The sequence below is a fragment of the Cryptomeria japonica genome, chromosome 4 (genome assembly GCF_030272615.1).
Source record: "Cryptomeria japonica chromosome 4, Sugi_1.0, whole genome shotgun sequence".
Lineage (NCBI taxonomy): Eukaryota > Viridiplantae > Streptophyta > Pinopsida > Cupressales > Cupressaceae > Cryptomeria > Cryptomeria japonica.
In genome coordinates, this window is record NC_081408.1 from 462,634,498 (window position 1) to 462,656,970 (window position 22,473).

Consider the following 22,473-nt stretch of genomic DNA (forward strand, 5'->3'; position numbering starts at 1 on the left):
AGGAACAGCAGTATAACCGGGACAGAAGAATTAATATCAAATGATTTTTAATTTTACAAACAAATGATAGTCATAACAGTAGCTGTAGATAGACAATTTTGAAGGTAAGCAGTAGTAACAGCAGCTGTATCAACAATAGTTCCTTTGAATTCTTCCATTTTCCTCTCTAGACATGCAAAAATCAAATCAAAATCAATCACAGGATCAAATATTGTCATAACAACAGCATTATGCATTCAAAAGGGAGGTTGAATCAGTCAATTTACACTCACAAAATCCAGTATTCTTCTCTTTCCTTGAACGTGCTTTCAGTCCTAATGCGTGAATATTGAAGGTACAGGAAACTAACCCATGTCATGTTTGCTTAGAAGGGCTTGGTCTGAGTATCAAACTCAGACAAGCAGACAAATTTGGGAGATGAAGTAAGGCTTTGAGACCAAAGCATTCTTTTTCCCAGCCTCTTTGATGGATTGATGCCTATCCTGTTTGATGGATAGATGAATACCTAAGTAACAAAAAAAGAATTTAGTGATATCATTTGGGTAGATGGTTTGGGTTGTTAAATTTCGTTAGGAGCTACTAGCTTTCTTTGGTGTATTTGATTTTTTTGGGAAGCTTGGTAGGGATGAAAGAATTGAAAGAATTCCTTAGAAACCATGTCCCTAATTTTAAGCCAATGAATAGGCTTTTATTTGAGCTCCTTATGTTGTGTGATTACCAACAACACGCTTTTCCTGTTGAAGCTTGGGTACTCACAGCTGTGAAGTAGGTGGAAATGGAAGCACTTCCAAGTTTCCAACTCAATGGTGGCATGATAGAGCTGCAAGGTGGTGGCCTCATATATGCAATGCTAGTTGGTGGCCATAAACATGCAAAAAGTGACAAATACACTTGATGACATCATTTCACCATTGAATCAAACCAACCCTATGATGACGATGTGGCTTGAAGTACAAATTGTGCTGGACATGTGCTCTAGTAGGCTTATGACTTAGTAGTGATGTGTATAGGAAAAAATGCATATTTTTTTTTGGATGTGACAAACAAAAACAGATCAAAAAGTTATTTGAAACGACAATATCTGATAAGATTCAACTAGTGATCGGAAATAATTGGCAAAGGTAATGAAAGGGTTCACTTAACATGGCCCTGTCAATCTGCATATGAACCCTTTCAGCACTAGAGAGCAGATTTGTCCAACTTATGCCACGAACAATTAGAATGACAACGACTAACATTGGGATGAAAATGCCCCAGTTTTCTATACATATAATATCGTTCCTTCCTTGCTAGCTGTTATCACATAGGATGTTTGCTACATTTATTAAAAGCTAGCTTAACCAAATTAATATCTCAACACAACCCATGAATCAGTGGGAAGAATTTCAAAAATTCAAAACAATCTAATACTAGAGATTAGATCCTTCAATGATTTCATTAGAAGCAGAAATGTCGATCACCCTAGAGAGTCGTTATAACATTAAACAAGGCCCATAACACATGACAAATGGTGTCACATGTACATCCAATTCCCAAATTTCCCTTGCATTTGAATCATTGGGTTTTCATCCTACCCTTTATGTTGCAAGATATACAAGTGACAAAGTGATATGCATGGAATATCTTCATCAAATTTCCAAAGTGCATTTTCCTTAGAGAGGAAGACATAGGTCTGGAGTTTGTTTCCCCTTCAGTTGGGAATACTGAATATATGAATGCAAAGCAGCAAAGATTTCAAAGTTTGCCAATGTAGAAATGGGACAGAACAATTGTGATTTTATTGAAAAAACTCAAATTTCAGCCATAGGGGATACCTTTTTGGCTCTAAACAAACAAGTATTGATCATATAAATTAGCAACGTTGAGTGTTTCAAATATAAACTCAGCATGACAGGTACCTTTGTAATGTCCCCTACTGGGACTACGCCTGTTTCCCATTAATAAACCATATATCACCAAACTTATCATGCCTTCAATCAGATTATTAAAACTAGATAAAAAATAATTATTATATTCAAACCCCATCCTTACTTCTTTCCTAAACCTAATGGAGGACATGGATTTACTGTCATAGGGCGCTTGGAAACCAGTCTACAAGTAGGCTCCCTCAAGGTTTTAGGACTCCGTCCTTACCCCATCTTGGGCTTACCTATCTTTTGAGGTTTTACTCCGCCTCTCCCTACATAACCTGCCTCCATCCATACCCCATGAGGACTTACCTATCTTCAAGCAAGGAAAGTTGAAGAGACTTCAAGAAAATTCTTCCTAAATCAAATTTTCTCTCTCCAACAATCCGAGATGTGCAGGAGCGGATATACGACGACACGGTCCACTTGCATGGCGAGGATCTATTGAACGCATGGCAGTATGTTGGCGTATTCATTGCCGGAATATTTGACCAAATGGCGACCCGGTCATTGCATGTTGAATTTATGGCAGATTCATTTTGCATGCAGCCGCCGCATGTGGAAATGATGGAGCATTTATGACATAATGGGCTGATTTTTGCATGGATGAATATTCAACGCATGTTGGGCGAATTTGAAAGAGGTGGTGCATTTAATGCGCAATGGATGCTATTTTGGGTACTTTTGAATTAATTATATATGGGCATGAAGGGTTATTAATTGGAGATTCCCACCTTGTTGCATCTTGAGTGGAGAATCTTTTAGGGAAAATCCTAATTAGGGTTTGCATGTAATCATGGCCTGAGGCCTATATAAAGGGGTGACCCCCTCATTTGTAAGGAGGGAGGCTTGTATAAAATTGTTGCAATAAGTTTTGAGATAATAACAATGAAACATTGTTCTCTGATGGTGTCCACTTCAATTATTTTTTCAAAGCTTGCATGATTTCACCTTCCTCACTTAGATTAGAAATAGTAAAGTGCTTTGATTTCAATGGAGAATGTAATGGTGTCTGATGAATTTCCATGGTTCATACTTTTTGCATCTTGCTGATTGTAAGTTGCAGTGTAAAGTTAGTCCGAGCCCCCTAAATTTGTGCAAAGTTCGATTGTGGATAGTCGTTTGGATTGCGTCGTTTTTGGGTATTCAAATGTACTTTATCGATTTGAAAATCCTCTAGCATCCCCAAAAGATTGCACCGATCCTTGCGGAGTTGTAGTTGATCTTGGCGAAGCAGAGCTTGGTTTATTTGGAATTTGTCCACCAGAGCACTATTCATGTTATCACTGCCCTTAGGAGTAAGGAGTAGATTTAGACCCTTCTAAACCCTTTCCCTTTTACTTTCAGTTCATTTTAGTCCATTTGAAGCAGCAGCATCGCATAATTGCCATATCCGATGATGCAGTTCCAGCCACAACAAAGAAGTGAAAGAATGATGCAAACGTAAGGCCCCTTGGATTACCAGCAATCACATCAGCCAACTGAGTCATGTCCGTAGCATAAAGGAACCTTGGAGTCCACTGTTTGAACTTCTTGCAATCTTAGCATGCAATCGCACTTTGATCAAGAGAGAGTGAAGTGACCATTAGGCAACTTTATTCTGTGTTTGACGTAGTCATAAAAAACACGTCAACATGTCCAAGTGTATAGAGAGATCTCTTTGAAAAGGATGAAGTGATAGGCACAACAGTTACTACACTGAGCCATTATTAAAGAGTCTTATGTAGTGTTTAATACATGTGACAAAAGCCTTCTTAATATATCACATAACAATGTAAGACAACTTGATTACTCCAATAAAAACTGCAGCTGCAAGAATGATAGGTTATCGTGCAAGCAAACAATAAAGAAGACATGCATGAGAATGTAAAGTTTGTCAAGAATGGAGTACCAGTGTTCTATTATATCTCACAACCATCTACTAGCATATAGAGATCCCCATAACTAGCGATAAGTGACAGCTGCAGCAGTGGCTACACCTATCCAATATTTAATAGTCTTATATTATGTTTGATGAATGTGATAATATCATAGTTAAATATGGACGATAAGTTTTGTTTTCTTCTTTCTCTCTGCCTTGGATGATGCTCTACTGCATTTGGTTCACAACCAAATGGACAATCTCAATGTCTCCATTTGTTGAGTAAACACATAAACAAAAGATTTAGGAGAGGTTTATAAAGTACCTGAAACCCTGTACCCGTATGATCAATACTGTAAGCAAGTCCAGCAACTTCTGCATAATAAGCTGGAGAAAATATAAATGCAAGATTAGTCAATGGAAAAATTTAAACAAGCAACTGATGCACATTTAAAACACATCAAATGAGAAATATTCCTGATTATTTGACTAGAAAATTTAAAAAATCAAATGATCTAATTTTCCTCAAGAGAGCTACAAAACTTCTTCAGAAGTTCAAAACAGTTCCATGAAATTACCTGTTTCTGCTGACTTAAATTATCAAGCTAGCAACTTAGATATGTGTACTTACATTTTTTTTAGGTATGAACCTTCATTCTCAATTTCCCGAGTTATTTGGCTTCTAGTTATCAGCTATGCAAATTCCAAACTAGTGAGCAACAATACTATGAAGACGTCTATCGTTGAACTCTCTATTATCACTGAGCCATGATTTTCAAAGGATAATGGATTGTAAATATATCCAGATTAACCAGAAGAAGGATAATCTTTATATGCAGATAAGGATGCAGACTTCCAATAAAGAACCTCTTTCCATTCTAAATTTTTGTACTAGTGATGACTTCATATGGTTAGCCTAGCAAAAGTAGGAGTTTGGCATATAACAAATATAATATATTGTACTGATTTCTTGGCTGTGTCACTATGCAAGAAGCCACCCCATTTGTAGCAACAAACAGAAGGTGTATATGCTGGTTGAATGAGTTGGCATTTGTCATTGATGTCAATAGATTTTAATTGCAAATCCAAATGTAAATCAAAAGCATTACCAAATGTGGTTTCATTGTATTGTTCTTGAGATTCTGGATTTGTTCATTTTCTTGCTTTGGCTGCACGTTTTTGGCTGTACACAGTCGTTCTTATGATCTAGACATTCTATTGCTTTGTCTGCACACAGATACATCATTCTTATGATTTTAGATTCCCATATTCTTCTGGCTGTACAATGATAAGATTGGAAGATATTATTCCCACGAATATGGTATAATATTAAGAAAATGATAATAGTGGATGTTTGAAAGAACTAATATACTCAGACCTGCATTGCCATCTTAATGTTCAGTCTTTTTCCGATCTGGAAACGCTTGAAGAGGAGATACGTGTTGGTTTCCAGCATGAAAGTTTTCATTGATATTGTTTGCCTTATTTATAATCTTTTCTCATTAGCTGATTGGTTATAATGTTTTATTTATTTTTTGTTAAGAAGATTAGGTGACTTGGTTGAAGTACTTAGACTTCGGTTGTAACTACTTGAAGAAGTTAGACCCACCACAAAGCTTTGTTTTAAAAAGCTTGGAGATGGTCAATAGTGGAAACAGGTTAAGAATGATAATAAGTGGGTGGAAGTTAGTTTCAGTTATGATCAGTTTTTACTTCTTAAGCAGTTTTGAAGGAACTTCCCATACGGTTCAGCAAACTTATTTCTCTTGCATTTGATATATTCCTCCTTTCATTCGGTGTTTCTGTAATTGAGAAGTGAAAAAGGAGTTTAGAGATTCAGAAACACGTATTATAAAGGAAGATAATTTTCTGAAGTTATTTTCAGCAATGTGTTTGATATGAGACATTCATATATGGTGCTATTTGAATTGGAGAAGAAGCGATAGCACCACAGCAATGAGGCATTCATAAAATGCTATTTGAATTGAAGAAGAAATGATAAAACCACAGCAAAGCAGCTTTTGTATATGTTGGTGAGGATATGTTGTTCAGAATTACTGAAATCTTTCTGTTTTGGAATTCGATTTTGACTGTGATATATCATCCTTAATGGTTGTTTCAACTTTCAAGTGTATAGATTTTCTGAAGATTACTGAATATCACAAAGACGGTAAGAGTTTATTTGCAGAATGCAGATTGAATTGTTACAAGAAATATTTGAACACTTATGTTGATCAGTTTGTAATTTCTCTGAAGGATTATATTGTCATCATTTGAAAAAAAAAACTTTTATTCACATACCTTCAGATTTTGTAAATCACGTTATTTCAGTTTTGATTTAATTATGTCTTACATGTGATTAACTTTTTGATTGGTGCTATAAGGGTTCTGAGCTGGTGCTCAGATTGACAAGATTGTGACTAAGAGGGTTGGTGCTCTCTAGTAGAGTTTTGATTAGGTTGGTGCTCTTGCGATAGGGCTTTGGTGACTCCTTAGGGTTGGTGCCCTTAAAGATTGTAATTGTTTTATCTGTAAGGCTGGATTAGGACAGTAGAATCCTAGCAGTGTTACTCACCGTGGTTTTCCCATCTTGGGTTTCCACGTCAAATCTTGTGCAAGTGTTCAATGTGTGATTGCTTTGCATTATGGTTTCAATTTCAGTTTAAAAGAAATTTTAAAGGATTTAATTGAATTTTATTTACTACTGATTCACCCCACCCTCAGTAGTACTTCAGTGTTCTACAGAATGTTTTCATTTCGTACAGAAGATAAAATATTCTGCTATCTTAAGTTCTAATTGAAAATTAATGAGCATAAAGATATATAAATACCCAACTGATCTTTCATTAAAGGACAGATACACATGAATGAACTGAAACTGATTAACTTAATTCACTGTTACACGTAATGAACATATAATGAAGTCATACATTACTATTTTCTGACCTGCACTCAATAGCTTGTAGCCATCCTCTTGGGAGATAAATTAAAATAAGATATAAACTGCAGAATGATCCAATATTCCACTAGAGATGTCCAGCACTTAATTTCTGGATTGATGTTAATGTTATTGCAGCTTCCTCAACCTTCACGCTAAGACACACCAAGGCTCATGACAATCAGAAGATGGTCCTTTACTCCAATTGACAGTCACGCGCTTACTCGGAAGGTAATCCAAATAACACTACGATCCAAGCAATCACTTCCCAATCAAAAGTCAACTAGCAGATATAAACCCAAACACCTCCACTTTGAACCAAGACTCCCTACGCCAGTCCTTCACCTTCAACGCCTTTACCATTGGAGTTAGCGGTTAAAGCAAGGGTCGTTCAATCTGCTATATAACACTCCCAGCTATGTATACTTCAGCCACTGGGAGTAAATATCAAAACACATTACTTTGCGTGAACAATGCAGCTAAACACCTGCAATTTATGCTTCACTTAACTCACCCATTTGGTTTGTTAATGGCAGCCCAATAAAAACCTTATCACCCATTCCAGCACATCTTCTTTGTTAATTAAAATAAAATCATTCTTGATGTCCATATTCCTTATCTTCTTAGTGCCCAGCCATGAAGTGCCAATAATGCACTCACCCAACAAATATCAAGAAATCATTTGCTCTGAACTATTAAAGTAGCAATGCCCAACTCCGTCAAAATAGCACATTTTCCCCCAGAAGATTATTGCCCAGCACCAAAAAGTGAATACGTCTAGCTAAGACCAATGAGCATATTAGTTTCTTTCATAAACTTCATGTCATACCTCCAGTTGGTTATCATCCAGCAAGCAAGAAATAGAAAATTGCACAAAACTTCAAATAACAATAAACCGATACATTTGTCTTAAAAAAGACCTCACAAATTTCTGCAAATCCAACCATCAAGTCAAATGCCCAACCTGAAAATCTCCTTAAGCACAAGTATGAATCCTACCTGGCTTCATCTTTGAATCTGTACCAAAGAATGAGCGTTTTCGTCCCTACTCAAACCTTCAACTCTCTGTTGATCCCTGTGTAGAACTGTTCTGGTAAAGATAGAGGGTTTTCATCCTCAGCTCCAAGAAACCATTGGGGTTTTTCATCCCATTGGCAAAAGTTTGGCCAGAGGCACAAACCTTCGAATCTCTGCAAAGAAATTAAAAGCTTCTGAATCTTCTATATATCTCAAATGAGAACCCCAGCCTTCTTTTATAACCATTCCGAGAACTTTCCGGAAAGTGCAATTTAAAATCACTTTATAGTTTAATTAAGCCTTATATCCCTGACAAGTGATTTATTTAAATCTTTAATTATTTAGAGCACTCTAGTAACATGTTTAAGCATCCAGCATTTAAAACTTTCCATTTTCGTTCCAATGAGCTATTATACCAAGGTACACTTAAAATAATTGAATAATATTCAGCAACCTTAGTAAATAAGTTAATTAATAGCTCAATATTTCACCCGAGTAGCAGAAACGGTTGAAAAGCATCAAAACTGAAAATTGACTGCTAGCAGTGATACCAATGATGAATGATGATAATCGGACTTGACCAGGTGACTTACTCTAAATAGACACTCTCTCCAAGAATCTTGGAAAAAAAACCAGAAGTCGAAAATAACTTCAGAAGGTGTCTTCTATGCCCTCTAGAGCATCTAAGCTTGCTAGCAACATCAAATAACCACCTCTGATAAGGCTAACACATGCTCAGAAGGTCAGAACCAACTACAAAGCAAGAGAACCCAAAAATGGGGACACTACATACTACTTAAGCATAAAAAACATTACTTCACTATTCCTCTCTTGCAATGGACATTCCTCATCAGAACTTGTCCCAATGTTGTCTAAACCTACATTAAATTGCCAACTTCCAAAGACTGACTTTAAAATACAACATTCAGTCACAAAAGCAAACCCTTCCTCTCAAATCAAGCCAACAAAAAATCGAGAACGAAGTTTCTCAAAAACTTTTGGAGTACAGTAATACTTGCCATATTCATTCAAATAATCCACCAATAACTTCGTAAAAATATCTGTTAGAATCTCTGCTTCTGGTGAACCGTTTGATTCAGGACAGTTAAAATCCAGCTTGATGAAAGCCTTCGGAGTAAAGAACATTGTGTCTGGTTTGTACCACAGCCTTGAAAATCTGGATTTCCGCAGCAAAATAGGATGCCTGACCTGTTTATTAAATAAACAATTTAAGTATATGTGACTGAGGAATGCCCAATCAAAAGATGTTTGATAAAATATGAACTTGTCATTAAAATAGTTTTCATCACCTTTTCCTCCTCTTGTTTGAGAGACAAATCAGTAGGTATAAACATATTGGGTGAAGGTAATCCCAATCTTGTATCTGGTTCTGAGTTTTCCCATTGCTGCATCAAGTAGACAATCAAGATCAACATAAAGAAACATAACAGAAAACAACATTATCCATCAGTGGTGGATCTCATTTCTTTTGAATTCAAAAGACACACCATGCTGAACAGCCACTAACTAAATTCACCTTCTTTGATCATATCAATAATGAGCTACTAGAGGACTAAAAATAGGAAACCAATTCACCATACTCTTTCCAATTTCAAGACTGACCAAAAGTAAAACATTCAAAATAGGGCTTAATATTGCCTCTTTCTACAAACATAGAACAAACTGTTATCGCTCTTGAGAAAACAGATAAAGACATTTAATTTTCTTCACAATGTTCATATATTTGTATGCTTTTGCGCACCTTTACTAATTCATCCTTGATTTTCTCAACGGAGAATGCAGTTCCATACCAGGGTTCAGTTTCATTTGTGCAACCTTCAAACTGTTTTGAAGACCAGATTATTCTGTTACACAAGCATATCATTTTCCCCATGTTATGTATTATTCTAGAACCTATTTCAAAAAGAAAAGACCAAACTGAAAAGAACAAATATATTTCTAAATGTAAAAGAAAATGCGCTGGTTCCCAGGCATACCATAACAAATGTATAAATACATATCCCATTACTAAACATGAAGAAAGTCATTGACAATTCTAAATTGACGCTAGGATAGAAGCTAAACCAATATACTAGTTCCGATGCATTTTTATCCTATAAACTTATCTCGTAGATCATTGTTTCTAGTGATTCCTCTACTTGACAAATCCTTTACAATGGGTGAATTACCTTAGTTTAGACATAAGAAAAAACATTCTACTAAGCAATATAGATGAGTTGGAAGTGCTTTCTTCCTCTAATTCCAAGTAAATTTCAAGTATAGGCATACTGAGAAATCTGAACCCCATCCGAAATAGGGACTAGCAATATCCAGGTAAGCAATTATGCAATGAGTGCAGTTGTAAACAATATAACATGATTTGCTTCACCTTCACTATTTTCATGTGCTAGAAATTAATGAACATCATCAAAGGAAACATCAATAACAAAAGGACCACCAAGTGAATCTTTAAAGTGTGTGAAATGTCTTATAAAGTAAAATAAAACATTCTAAAAATGAGATCATCGGTTACAGTGAAATTATCTTAAACTAAAATATAATTATTTTACTCATTATAGTTAAATTTTTAAATCTTATCGACTCATTATAATTAATTTAATTATATTTATATCATTCATGATCTAATATATACTTTAGTTCTAAACAGAAGGCAGTAACTTACGAGGTAGAAAGCCATATGAAACTAAAAATATAATTGTATAAAGAGAATTGTAATTGAAACTAACATTTATCTATAAGACTTAGAAACTGTTGTAACTTTTAAGATAGAGAGCAACGCGAAGCTAATAAACAATAACTTTACTAAAGTTGAAAAGTAATTATAACGAAAATTCTATGTTTTACTTAAAAGCAGTATATTAAAAATTAAATAAATCTTTGAGATACAATGCAGCATGCAACAATAAAATAGAGACTTAGCTAGAATCAAATATTTATTTAGAATCAGAAATTAGAAAGAATTGCAAATAAGTAAACTTAGCTAGAATTCAACATTTACTATAAAACTAAAAACTAGAAAGAACAGAAAATAAGTAAAAAAGAGTATAAGTTTGAATTCAACATAAACAAATCATAAAAATCTATATAGTGTCAACAAATATTGTGTTCAGAATTTTTTGTAGTTTTATGCAGGTTCACTAACTCACTCATGTAGCGAACAGTTTTTTTTAATTTTATTATTTCAATTCATAAATAGAAGACAATCTCCATATTTCTGAGATTTCTTAAGTGGCCATATTCAACCCAAATCTATTCTAATGGGAATGGACATCCCCACTGCATCGTTTGGCAATCAACCATTACCTTCATGTATCATCCCCACAAAACAGACAAGTTATACTTGTATTGTAAAGGAATCAAAGTGACGAGTACAATAGAAAACAATGTATTGATATGATGTAGTTCACAAGAAGATTCTCATTACCAATAATTTATTTACTGAGGAATTCAAAAAAAAATTATTGATCTGCATCGAAGTCTACAAGGTGCACATAGAGGCAAAGACAGCATCCATTGGAAAAACCACCTATAACGCAAATGGCAAAGCAAGGCATGTTCTAATGGTAGTTAGAAGCATTAATGTAAATTGTTGTACTCCAATAGATTTTAATGGTGAAATTAGCATACCCATGGCTTCTGCCATTTAGTTTTGTGCTCACCAGTATGGGAATGTCTTGATTCAATAACATATCAACAAGCGGCATACTCTTGTGCTAAGATTGGCTTGTGACCCAATCCTCATTTATCTTTATTTCACCTCCATTTGCACTAACACCTATGCAATCACTACTTATTCTATTTCACCCTCATTCACACTAATTCTCAAATATTCATGCCAACTCAAGATCAGCTCTTTATCCCTTCAAACCATAGTTGAGCTACTCGCCAAAAGCAAAAACTCGCCAAGGCCTGAAAAAAAAACTCGGTAAAAACTCAGACAATACTCCTACTGTGCCCACATCCTCCAATGCCTACCTCTCAAAATCAAGAATGTCATCTTCAATAAACAGTGGAAGCTGCTCATCCTGCATTGTCCAATCACTATATGGATCTGTCTCATCCAAATCAATGGGATCCTCTAATTGTCCTCTACCATTCTTGTGCGCAGCAGAAGGGAAGGTTGTATTGCATAAAGATGAGGTCATTGAGTCATTTTTGAGCTATAATTTATTCCTCTTTTCATGTGGATGGCCTCAAACAAGCACCGATTGTGCTCACAGTTGGATGCACTACAAGATTGACATAAAATGCGAAAGGGCATATCTTTGGAGATTTGGAGTATTTGCACCCCAATTTATTCACTAAGGCTTCGAAAAATAAAATATTGAATAGTTAGAAAGCAAAGTCAAAACATATTTTATCAAATTATCAATGGTTGCAAGTTTGAAATTTGAACTTGTAAGATGCATGTGAAATAAAGACTCCAAATTTCATACCTGGTGTTTGAATTGTTCTTCCTGAGGTAGCTAGCTCCAAAGAAAAGAGCCTACCTTAACAATCCTATAACTTTCCAATTCTTAGCCAATGAGATCTCTCCCCTCAACCTAGGTTGCTATCCTCTGAATGCATGTCGTAAGGCCCTCCATAACCTCTCCATTAGGATATGAGAAGGTATTTGAATAGGAAAAACAAGAATTGAGGAAGTACCCTACTACATGGATAGGTTGGTGGAGTTGATTTTTCCACCTCTCATCAATAATTTTTCTTATGGGATCAAATTTGAGGGTATCCCCTTGTAATATTTTTTTATGGATTCTTTGGCCCTATCCATAACCTCATAAATATTAAATATACCCCATTCGGTTTTCATCCTCATCTATCAAATGGCGAACTCTAACCAAGGGCTTCGACAATTTAGAAATACAAAAAAATTAAAATTACAAATTTATAATAAAAGATTTAAATTTTTTAAAAAAATCGATTTAAATTTAAATTCCAAGTTTTTAGATTAGTTTCACGATCTTTGTATCTCTTTGTGCAAAAAGGTTGTCAAAGACTATGCTTGCAACCATAGTTTTAAGACTCGTGGTCTCGCCACGGACTCGCGAGTCCGTGGGAGCCACGAGTCGACTCGCCAAGGACTCGCGAGGCGAGTCCTAGCGAGTCGCTATGAAATACTCGCGAGCCTTTTGCTCGGACGCACATAGCCCAGAAAACACGTCCAACAAGCAATAAAAGTCAATTTTTTTTAATTTTTTTCCCCTCATTTGGCATTCTTGCTTGGTTATAACAGGTTTGTAGGGTTTGAAGGAGGAGAGGAAAGAAGATTAAATCAGCAAAAGAGATCTAGGTAAGGATTTTTCCTCTTTTTTTTTCATTTGAATCATTTCCATGTTTTGAAAATCCAAAAAATATTGAAAAACAAGGGGATATGCTGCCAAAAAAAATTCTATTTCCTTTCCTAAGTTATTTCCTCATATTTTTTTCTTGTTTTTTCTTGTTATTTTTCCCAAATGATTCATTGTCATTTTTCTTGTTGATTTTTCATAAAACCCTACTGATTTTTTAATTTTTTCATGTTAAATCAGCAATGGCAAGTTCAACTCCAAGGGCAACCCCAAGGTCAGGAAGACAAAGAGATAAAGCAAGGAAATATGGGATTCTAGGAAGCAAAAAGGGGGAGGTCACTTGCACCGAATGTACGAAATGGATGATCGGTGGACTCAATAGATTGAAATACCACCTTGCACAAATTCTTGGATATGGTGTGGAGATATGCCCCAAAACAACTCCTGAGATTATTAGAGAGATGAAGGCCCTTCTTGCTGAGCATGATATGCAAAAGGAAGAAAGGCAAAGAACAAAAGAAGCCATGGAAGCTGCAATGAATCCCACATTGTCCACTTCAAGTCCCATTGGACACACTCATGGTCGTCAGCCACTTTCATCTTTTAGTGACAATGAGGGTGAGGCTAGTGGCACTCCTGTTACATTAGACCCTAATTTATTTGTACCACGCAATGTTCCAGGTGCACAACCTTCACTTGAAGGCATAGGATGGAATAGCGAGAAGCATGAACAAGCAAAGATAGCAGCATCAAACTTTTGGTTTTACAATAATATACCTTTCAATGCAGCAAACAATGTGTATTGGGAAGGTTTGATTAATGCATTAACAGTTGTGGGTAAGGGGTTTAAGGTCCCAACAGGTCATGACTTCAGTGGGCCATTGCTAGAACAAGCTGTAAAAAATACACAAGTTGTGGTTGATGATCAGAAAAGGTATTGGAAGAGAAAAGGATGTAGCATTTTATCTGATGGATGGACAAATGGACGGAATAGGACTCTTCTCAACTTCTTGGTGGCTTCAAATGGTGCAATGGTACTCCTAAAGTCTATTGATGCCTCAAATGAAATAAAAAAATGCAGAGACTTTGTGTAATCTATTGGATGGGATGGTTCAAGAAGTTGGAGTTGAGAATGTTGTCCAAATTATCACGGACAACGAAGTTGCATATGTATTTGCAAGTAGAATGCTTATGGAGAGGCATCCTACGATTACATGGAGTCCTTGTGTTGCACATTGCTTGGACTTGAAGCTAGAGGACATTGGGAAGATTGGATGGGTGAAAAAGGTGGTTGAAGATGCAAGAAGTGTCACCAAATTCATCTACAACCATACTTGGGTGCTTGCTTTGATGAGAAAACACACAAATGGCAAGGACCTTGTGCGACCTAGAGTGACACAATTTTCTAGCCACTTCATCACTTTGCAGAGCATTCTTAGTGCCATTCCTCATCTTAAGAAGATGTTCGTGCCCAATGCTTGGTTGGGGTCTACATACTCCAAAAGACCTGAAGCAGAGAAGGTTGTGAGCATTGTTTTTGATGAAGAGTTCAGCAAAAGTGGAGAGGAGTTGACTGCGATAAGTAACAAACACAAAAGTAAACTTTATACAATCTTGTCTATTTGCTGATTTTATTTTTTAGGGGTTAATTTTGTCCTAATTTAAAATTTGTTTTCATTTTTTTAGGTGACAGAACCTTTGGTAAGGGTTCTTCGTATGGTGGATGGAGAGGGCATGCCAATGGGTTTCATTTATGAGGCCATGGATAGGGCCAAAGGAGCCATTTCACATTACTATCGTGGAAGTACAAATTTCCTCACATTACTATGGTGTTGATATAGGGCTTGGCATCGTGATAAGTAATGCCTACAAGATGGTATTTGAGGAAATTTGTAGCTCCATGACATAAGTTTGTGCATCTAATGCAAATAACTAAGCAGGGTGTCTAGCTCCAGCAAGACGAGTCCCTGTAATAGGTTATGGCACCGATGGGACACAGCCTGATGCTGAACCTAATCTAGAAGCTTCTTTAGTTGCCATTATATGATGTATTTAACCTACACATACAAAGTGAAAGCACGACATTTTAATTTTTTAATACAACAAAAAAAACTTAAATTATATATAAATCACTAAAAACTGTCTTAAATTGATTTAAACCAATACCAATTAGTTTAAATCAGTAAAAGTTTAATATAATCTAAAAGATTCTAAACATTCTTTTCAAAAAGTAGGTTAAATAAAAAAATAAGCTATACAAAAAAAAAATGAAAATACTAAAAAAAATCAGAAAAAATCATCAAAAATGGTGATGACTCCATTTTTGGGGAATTTAAATATAAAAATACTCCTTACTAAAATGAAGTAAAATGTTTGAAAAAAAAAACAAAAGAGAGATCTATGCTTTAAACCTGCCTTCCAAATTTGCCAAAATATCCTTTTCAATCTTCTCTCCTCAATGCAAACATGCTGGAAATGGTGTGTTTCAACTTTCAACTGGCAGCTGCATTGGATGGTTTTTTTCCTTACTGCAAAAATGACCTGCATTTTGGCATTTTGTGGTCACTTTTTGACCCAACGGGCTTTTCAACTACAGATGGCGACTTTTTAAGTCAGAATCACCAACTTTTTGGTGACTCACCAAAAAATTGGCAAGTACTTTCCAAAAAGTGGACAAGTCCAACTAACGAGTAAATGGTGCAAAACCTCTTTTTCTATTATACTCAGCGAGTACGCCATCTATGATTCCAATAATCTATTCTAGATTAATTTGTGCTTAATTGATTGTTTTTATTTAATTAGCCTAGATAATTTTATGGAAAACATTTAAAGTGGAATCACTTGGTGAGTCCAAAATTTTTCAACACACAAACTAGGGTCTTCCTTCAGAGTTTCTTCTCCTTCATTAGGATTTCAGATCTCACTTTGTCCGATTGCTTATCTTTCAGATCAGATCTGCCTAGGGTTTGATTGAGCTCTTGTATGATCAATATTGCTCTATTTCTTTTAGAGTTTTGCTTGCCTCTGTTTGACCTTATCCTTTTCCCACATTAGCCACCCATTTTACACTTGTTTCAGATCTGATTATTGATTGAATTTACTGATTTATGTCAGCCCTTAGGCCATTCCCATATCATTTTGTCTATAATGGTTTTGAGAATTATGTGCATGCTAAAATCTAAACCACGTCATCTCCCCTTCAAAAGAAGTGCATACTTGAATCATTGTTTACTGCTCCATCCGATAAAATCATAAAACAAATACATGAATTAATAATAAAGATGACAATGCATACCAGATATAGGAGTAAAATATATCTTTATTTGCACATGAAATTATTAGAAAAGAAGACCAAAGATGATCAGCCAAGGATCAAAATTGACTGACTAGATCATACTACTTTCCTTGACAATACACAATCCATTTAAAGGGTCCAGCGATTGCCAAGGGGAACACAATTGTCAACCAACTGATGCTTGTAACTACTCAACACTTATAACTAACAAAAGCTGACAAACACTTAATACGATCAATTAATACATAGTCGGATAGTCAATGTTATCAAAACATAATTATAGACTTGTACGTAAAACCATAAGTAGCTCATTCTCCTGAGAATGGTGTGCCTACCAAAGTTACAACGAATAACATTGTTCCTCCTAGCATGGAAATGAAGATCACGATCTTGAGGAGCATTAAGACTCAACAAGATTTTGCACAACTTGCCACTTTACCTTCTATAGTGAATCCTATAGGACTTGCTGAAGCAATACATAATATATCCCTCAATAAGACATTTGGATTGGAAGTTCTTCAATGCATTGGTCGTAAGATTGCCACCCCTAGTTATTTGACTGGTGCGTCAACTATCTCCAATCCTTCTATGGCCCTACCTTCTTCTACCATTGTCCCATCTCATAGTGTATCTCCCTACCTATTTCCCAAATATTTTTCTCGTCAATATGGCATTCCTCCTAAATCTATTCCTACCACCATAACAGCATCTCATATGTAGTTTTTCACAACCTCTCTCCTCAATCCATTATTGCTCTGCTTACCATTTCGATGGCTCCTACCACATTGATCGTTCCTAATACTATTTCTTCTTCTACCATTGTTACTTCTGATTCTATTTATCATTATATTCCTCCTTCCTTTCCTATGTCACCTCAGTACATGTCCTCTCTTTATATGCCTCACACTCATCACTGTTCCATGTTTTATCCCATAACACCTACCTACACCCATCCTTAAGAAACCAGAAAAAGTTAAGAAAAAAAGTTAATAGAATGTATGCTTGGGGGCCAAATTTTAATGAGTTTATTGAAACCAGACATACCCAATTGTTATTTGAGATTGTTACATATCCGTTACCTATTTGTGGCACCTTGCTTTAAGATATATAACGGAAAAGGTGACCCAAATACACATTTCCAATCATTCACTACAGTATAAATTATACTTGTACCTGGACAATAAAATAATTCCATGCCAGTAGACCAGATCCCTAAACCTATCCCCATCCCATACCAGGACCGGCAACTTAGCAAAAATAATAAACAAATAATCACAAAAGGAGTACAAATAGCAGTAGTTCAATGAATAGGTAAGTTGGTTATAGTTACAACTGCCAAACAAATATGTTTTGTTCAGGTTAAAGTTTTGTATGGTCAGATTTGGTTGTACAATATATACATAAATCATAAAATTAATTATTTGTACAAAATTAAATATAGAACATTATTGATAATTGATATTTCAATGTCAATAATGAATGTTAGAAAATAATCAAAAAGGGTTAGATTAGCATTGCACATGGAAAATCAATAAAAATCATCATATCAACTAGTTTGTTGGAACCATAGTTGGAATACTCGCAGAGTACTTTGCAAGTTTTTCAGCAAAAAGCTCGCAGAGAAAATTCATCGAGTTTTTGTGAAAAACTTGTTGAGTTTTTGGCGAATTTTTCACAAAAACTCAGCATGTCTCTAGCAAAAATTCATCAGAATAATAAAAGAGGCCCAAATGCACCAAAAAATTATCTAAAAAAAATTCCTTCAAGCCACTCTCATACTCATCATCAAAATATATACATGAATATGTCATTTTCCTTTCTTATACTTTAAGTTATATTTCATGTTTATATTGGCAGGATGTTTGAGAGTGGTTTCAAACCTCTAGGAGTTATAATGCAAATTCTAGGTTTTAGAGATCTTATAAATTTTCAGACTTTGTCAAATTTCATTAATCAGCAGGCTCCTATCAGCATTCTCTCGCTCTCTCCATCTCACTGACTTTAACTACCTTAAATTCTAGACCTATCTCTCTCCCTATCACTCTTCCTCTATCCCTCTTTCTACTGCTCTCTATCTCACTCTCTCCTCTCTCCCCCAATATCTAGACCTATCTCTCTACCTCTCTCTATCTCACACCCTTAGACCCCTGCGAGGGGTGCCACCCTCAACCTTGTTTTGGCCAGGTGAAGGAGCCACAACACACTCCTAGGACTAGACCCTCTAGTTCTACCTCTCCCCTAGTTTTCACTAGAGCTAGGAAGAGGAAGATGTAAAATGTTTTGATATAGTATTTACATTTAGTTTTACAAAAACAATTTGCTATTTTCATTTTTTTTTAAACTATCAGCCATTAGTATTCCACATGAGGATGTCATTTTGTACCCAATTTGCATTTAAATCAATCAAATATAACTAGACTAGTCTTGTTTCTTTTGTGTACTCATTTATTGACTCATTGGATGCATCCCCTCATTGAACTTTGCAAAAAAAAATGAATTTTTAGTGAAATTTAAGCAATTTAATAAGTTGTTGAGTTTTTGCCAAGTTGCATTTTCTGGCCTTGCTGAGTTTTTGTTGACTCCGAGTTTTTCAACTATGGTTCGAACCATCAGCAGTGCCAATGCCACACCCACTAGCTGCACTGTACAAGTTCTGTGTAGTAGCCATGCATGTTTCATCCTCGATCAAGACTAAGGAAGCTGTTATTAAAGTTAGGTAGAGTTTTTTTTTAATGGCTTGCTTTCCTCAAATGACTTTCCCTTTACTCTCATGCAGGTCCAACCTATGTTCACCCATGGTCCTTCCCTGTGCCTATGGATTTGGTGCAGGTACAGACTAAGGAAAGCTATTATTAAGGTTAATTAGAGTTTATTAGATTGCTTTTTTCATCAAACATGACTTTTTTTGGTCTTTTGCAGGTTCTCTGTAATGTCCCTTTTAAGATATCTTAGGAGTTACGTACACTTCTTAAATTACAATGTCTGATATTTACAATAAACATATATAATTTGGAAGTAAAGATGTAGTCAAATAATAAATGACAATTATTATATTAGCCTTTCCTGATTTGTCAATGGATAATGTGCTGTGATCTTTGTCTACAATTGCTTATAGCGATTGGATTGCTATTTCAGATATAGATCCTTAAATGCATGCAATGATTGGGAAGACAATATCACCTATGTGGATTAGATTGCTATCTCTGTTATTATCTTTCAACTCTTGCAGTGACTGAAATATTGATATCGTTTATCAATGATATGGTTGCTATATCAAATATGGAATACAATGATGCTGTCTGATTCAGAGGTGATAATATGCAAGAAGGATCTGATATGCTGTTTCTGATCTGGCAATGAATACTTGCGATGGCAGTGGGGCTGTCTCTGGTATGAATACAATTGATGTATGCACCCGATTATTGGACCTTTGGCCTGGCTCTCCTCGAGATCTTCCAAACTGGAACAAGAAACAAGATAAAAATATATTCGACATCTTCCCTCCATGAAATGACTGCAAATATATAGTTACACAACCGATGGGTTGTGTCTATTGGTGGATAGAGACATGTTTATTTGTTAAGACATAATCGCACCACCTCAGGATATTAACCGATTATGTTAGTTAATGTGATTCCTAAGGAATCGGTTTAACTCCTTAATCATGCTTGATATCTTTGATATTGTAAAGGGGTCAATACTCAATGGTTCGATGGTATTAAGGTTATCGGATTCTCCTTGTCTGATAGCTGGCAAAGATACATGCTTGAATCCGTATCTTGGTCAATCTCATTTCATCGGATTCCTTCATCATACAGTTGGAATGTTTTCAGTCTGATTTGTAATAAATAATTTCACCGCTTCTTGTACATATGATCAATGACTTCATCAGGAATAGTTGGAGCTTGATGAATTGGGTAGCCATATGCTTGTCATTATGATGATGCATTTCCTCCGTGGACGATCTGCTCGTGATCTTATGCATTGTTCTTTCTGAATTTATGTATGGAATGGTATGATTGTGAGCAGGTGTGTGGATGGTTGTGGTCATCATGCTTGGCAACTATAGAGAATGTGTATTTCCTCTTTTGAAGGAAGATCAATTGCTTATTTCAAGGATGCTTGCAAGTCTTTATTGTTTATGATATGATGCTTACTAATTTATTGCAGGTATACAGTGGACCATCAGTGAAGCTTTTCTTTTTGGAGGTAATCAATGCTAACATTCTTCTTGCTCCTTTATTTTGTTAAGGAAACCGTCTTTTTATAAGACTCCATGGTTTCTAATCTTTATTTCTCCCCTGAACATATACTTATTAAAATTAGCTTTAAGAATAAGATGGGGACATCACATTCTCCCTGGATTCACCAAAGGTCGTGTCTTGGGCCTATAGATTTCGCCCAGGTACATCTAAATGTACCTGAGCCAAATCCACAAGCATGATACAGAAACCTAGGCAATCCAAGCCAGACCCAGACCAGGATCACTTCCCAGTCAAGACCAGTCCTAGTTTGGCCAGGGTTCCTGCAAAACCCAATAATTGCCCAAAAATTAATAAGAAATAGTAAGCAATATCACAAAAGAATGATAATGAAGGTAAACATAAAGTTTCAAATTACATGATATGTAACAGTTACTGTATTCTCTATTGCAGATAGGGAAAAAAAATGATGCCAGGTACCAAAAAATTAATGAAATTTGATGATATACTATAGAAAGAAGCATATATCCAAAATCTACTAACCTGGACCTATTCGGAAGAAGCTGATCCAAAACCATTTGAATTGTAATTGGATTAAACTTGGAAGGCAACGATGATGCCACCAACCAATCTTCAAGTGGATACAACTGAGAATTGAATAATTTCAATAAGGATTAGAATTTGTTAGTACCTTATAAGGCAATGTTCTTTTCAAAATATTTAAACCCTAAAGAAACCAAATGCTACTGACAGAAAAGCTTACCTCTAATGTGCATTCACTCAAACCTCAAGTTTTCCAATTAATGCAATTACAAAGGCAGAATGTCTACATTTTTATATAGTGGCAGAGAGAGGAAAGGGTGGAGCAGCACAAAACAATAGAGAAAAAAAATCAAAATATGATAAAAAAATTTAATATCACATAAATAAAGCACAAGTTAAAAGCTGAAGCTATAACCCAATTTTATTTTTTTTTAAGTGCTTTGTAAGACAGCATGGCACGGTTCATTTGTGAAATCATTGGGACACTCGCACAAAGGTTAACTTGGAGATATTAATAGTGCTATGTAAAACAAAATTAAAATGTGTATATTTCTTCCTTTAAGATGATTTCAACAGACAATAAGGATGAAAGGGACAGTTTAAACTTTACAGTATCTAGATTTTGAATCAATCATGGCTACTAAGATATTCAAAGCTTTTAAATGGTACAACATTTATATTCACAATAAATGACATTTTTTCACCATGTAAAATGACAGATCACTTCTACTATGAAGACTGACAGCCTCTTGAATATGATCACGAGATCTAAATCCTTTCAAATTCCTACTATCCAAATTCCATACTTATATGGTACCCTCGATATATCAACTTCTTGTTTTGATTAAAAAATAAAACAAACATGTTTAACACGGAATTATATTAACTGATACAAAAACTGTAGAGTTATTACAGTTTTCTAAGGGCCCTGCCAGCAACATTTGCTTTAAGGGTTTTAGATAATAGGTTCTTTACAATACATGGTAAATATTACTTCACGAGAATGATCAACAAATGCTGTTAAATGAACCAAAATGAACAAAACTGTAAGAGTCCAACTAGGGAAGTCAAAGATATATATTATTCAATAATTAAAACTACAAACTACAATTGCATACTAGGGAAGCGAAAAATATATAGTTTTGATAATTAAAAATGATCAAGACTCAAACAAAAGTAAAAACATGTGTCTTTAGGAAACGTTTTGCTGTCTGTATGAAGCTAAGTTGAATAAATCTTGGAAATGAGTATAGTTTGTGATACAAGCATACTTCTTCAAAGATAAGCCCTTAAACCGCATAAAGATGGCAAAACACCATAGTTTAATGCTAATTCAAACATAATTAAAAATGAAGAGTTTCTAAAATATATAGTTACACTTGCAGCAAACAAAAAACACTT

The 22,473-nt window shown here is 35.3% G+C and overlaps 1 protein-coding gene across 1 annotated transcript in view; it reads right to left on the minus strand.

The window, feature by feature from the left end:
- Window positions 1–22,473, minus strand: part of LOC131077354 (insulin-degrading enzyme-like 1, peroxisomal) — a 266,966-nt gene that overhangs the window by 75,816 nt on the left and 168,677 nt on the right. Inside the window, exons 14-18 of the mRNA XM_058014835.2 lie at window positions 21,073–21,176; window positions 9,486–9,588; window positions 9,034–9,129; window positions 8,743–8,932; window positions 4,094–4,155 (exon numbers count right to left, since the gene is read on the minus strand). Coding sequence (XP_057870818.2) covers window positions 4,094–4,155; window positions 8,743–8,932; window positions 9,034–9,129; window positions 9,486–9,588; window positions 21,073–21,176 — 555 coding nt within the window. The remainder of the gene's footprint in view (window positions 1–4,093; window positions 4,156–8,742; window positions 8,933–9,033; window positions 9,130–9,485; window positions 9,589–21,072; window positions 21,177–22,473) is intronic.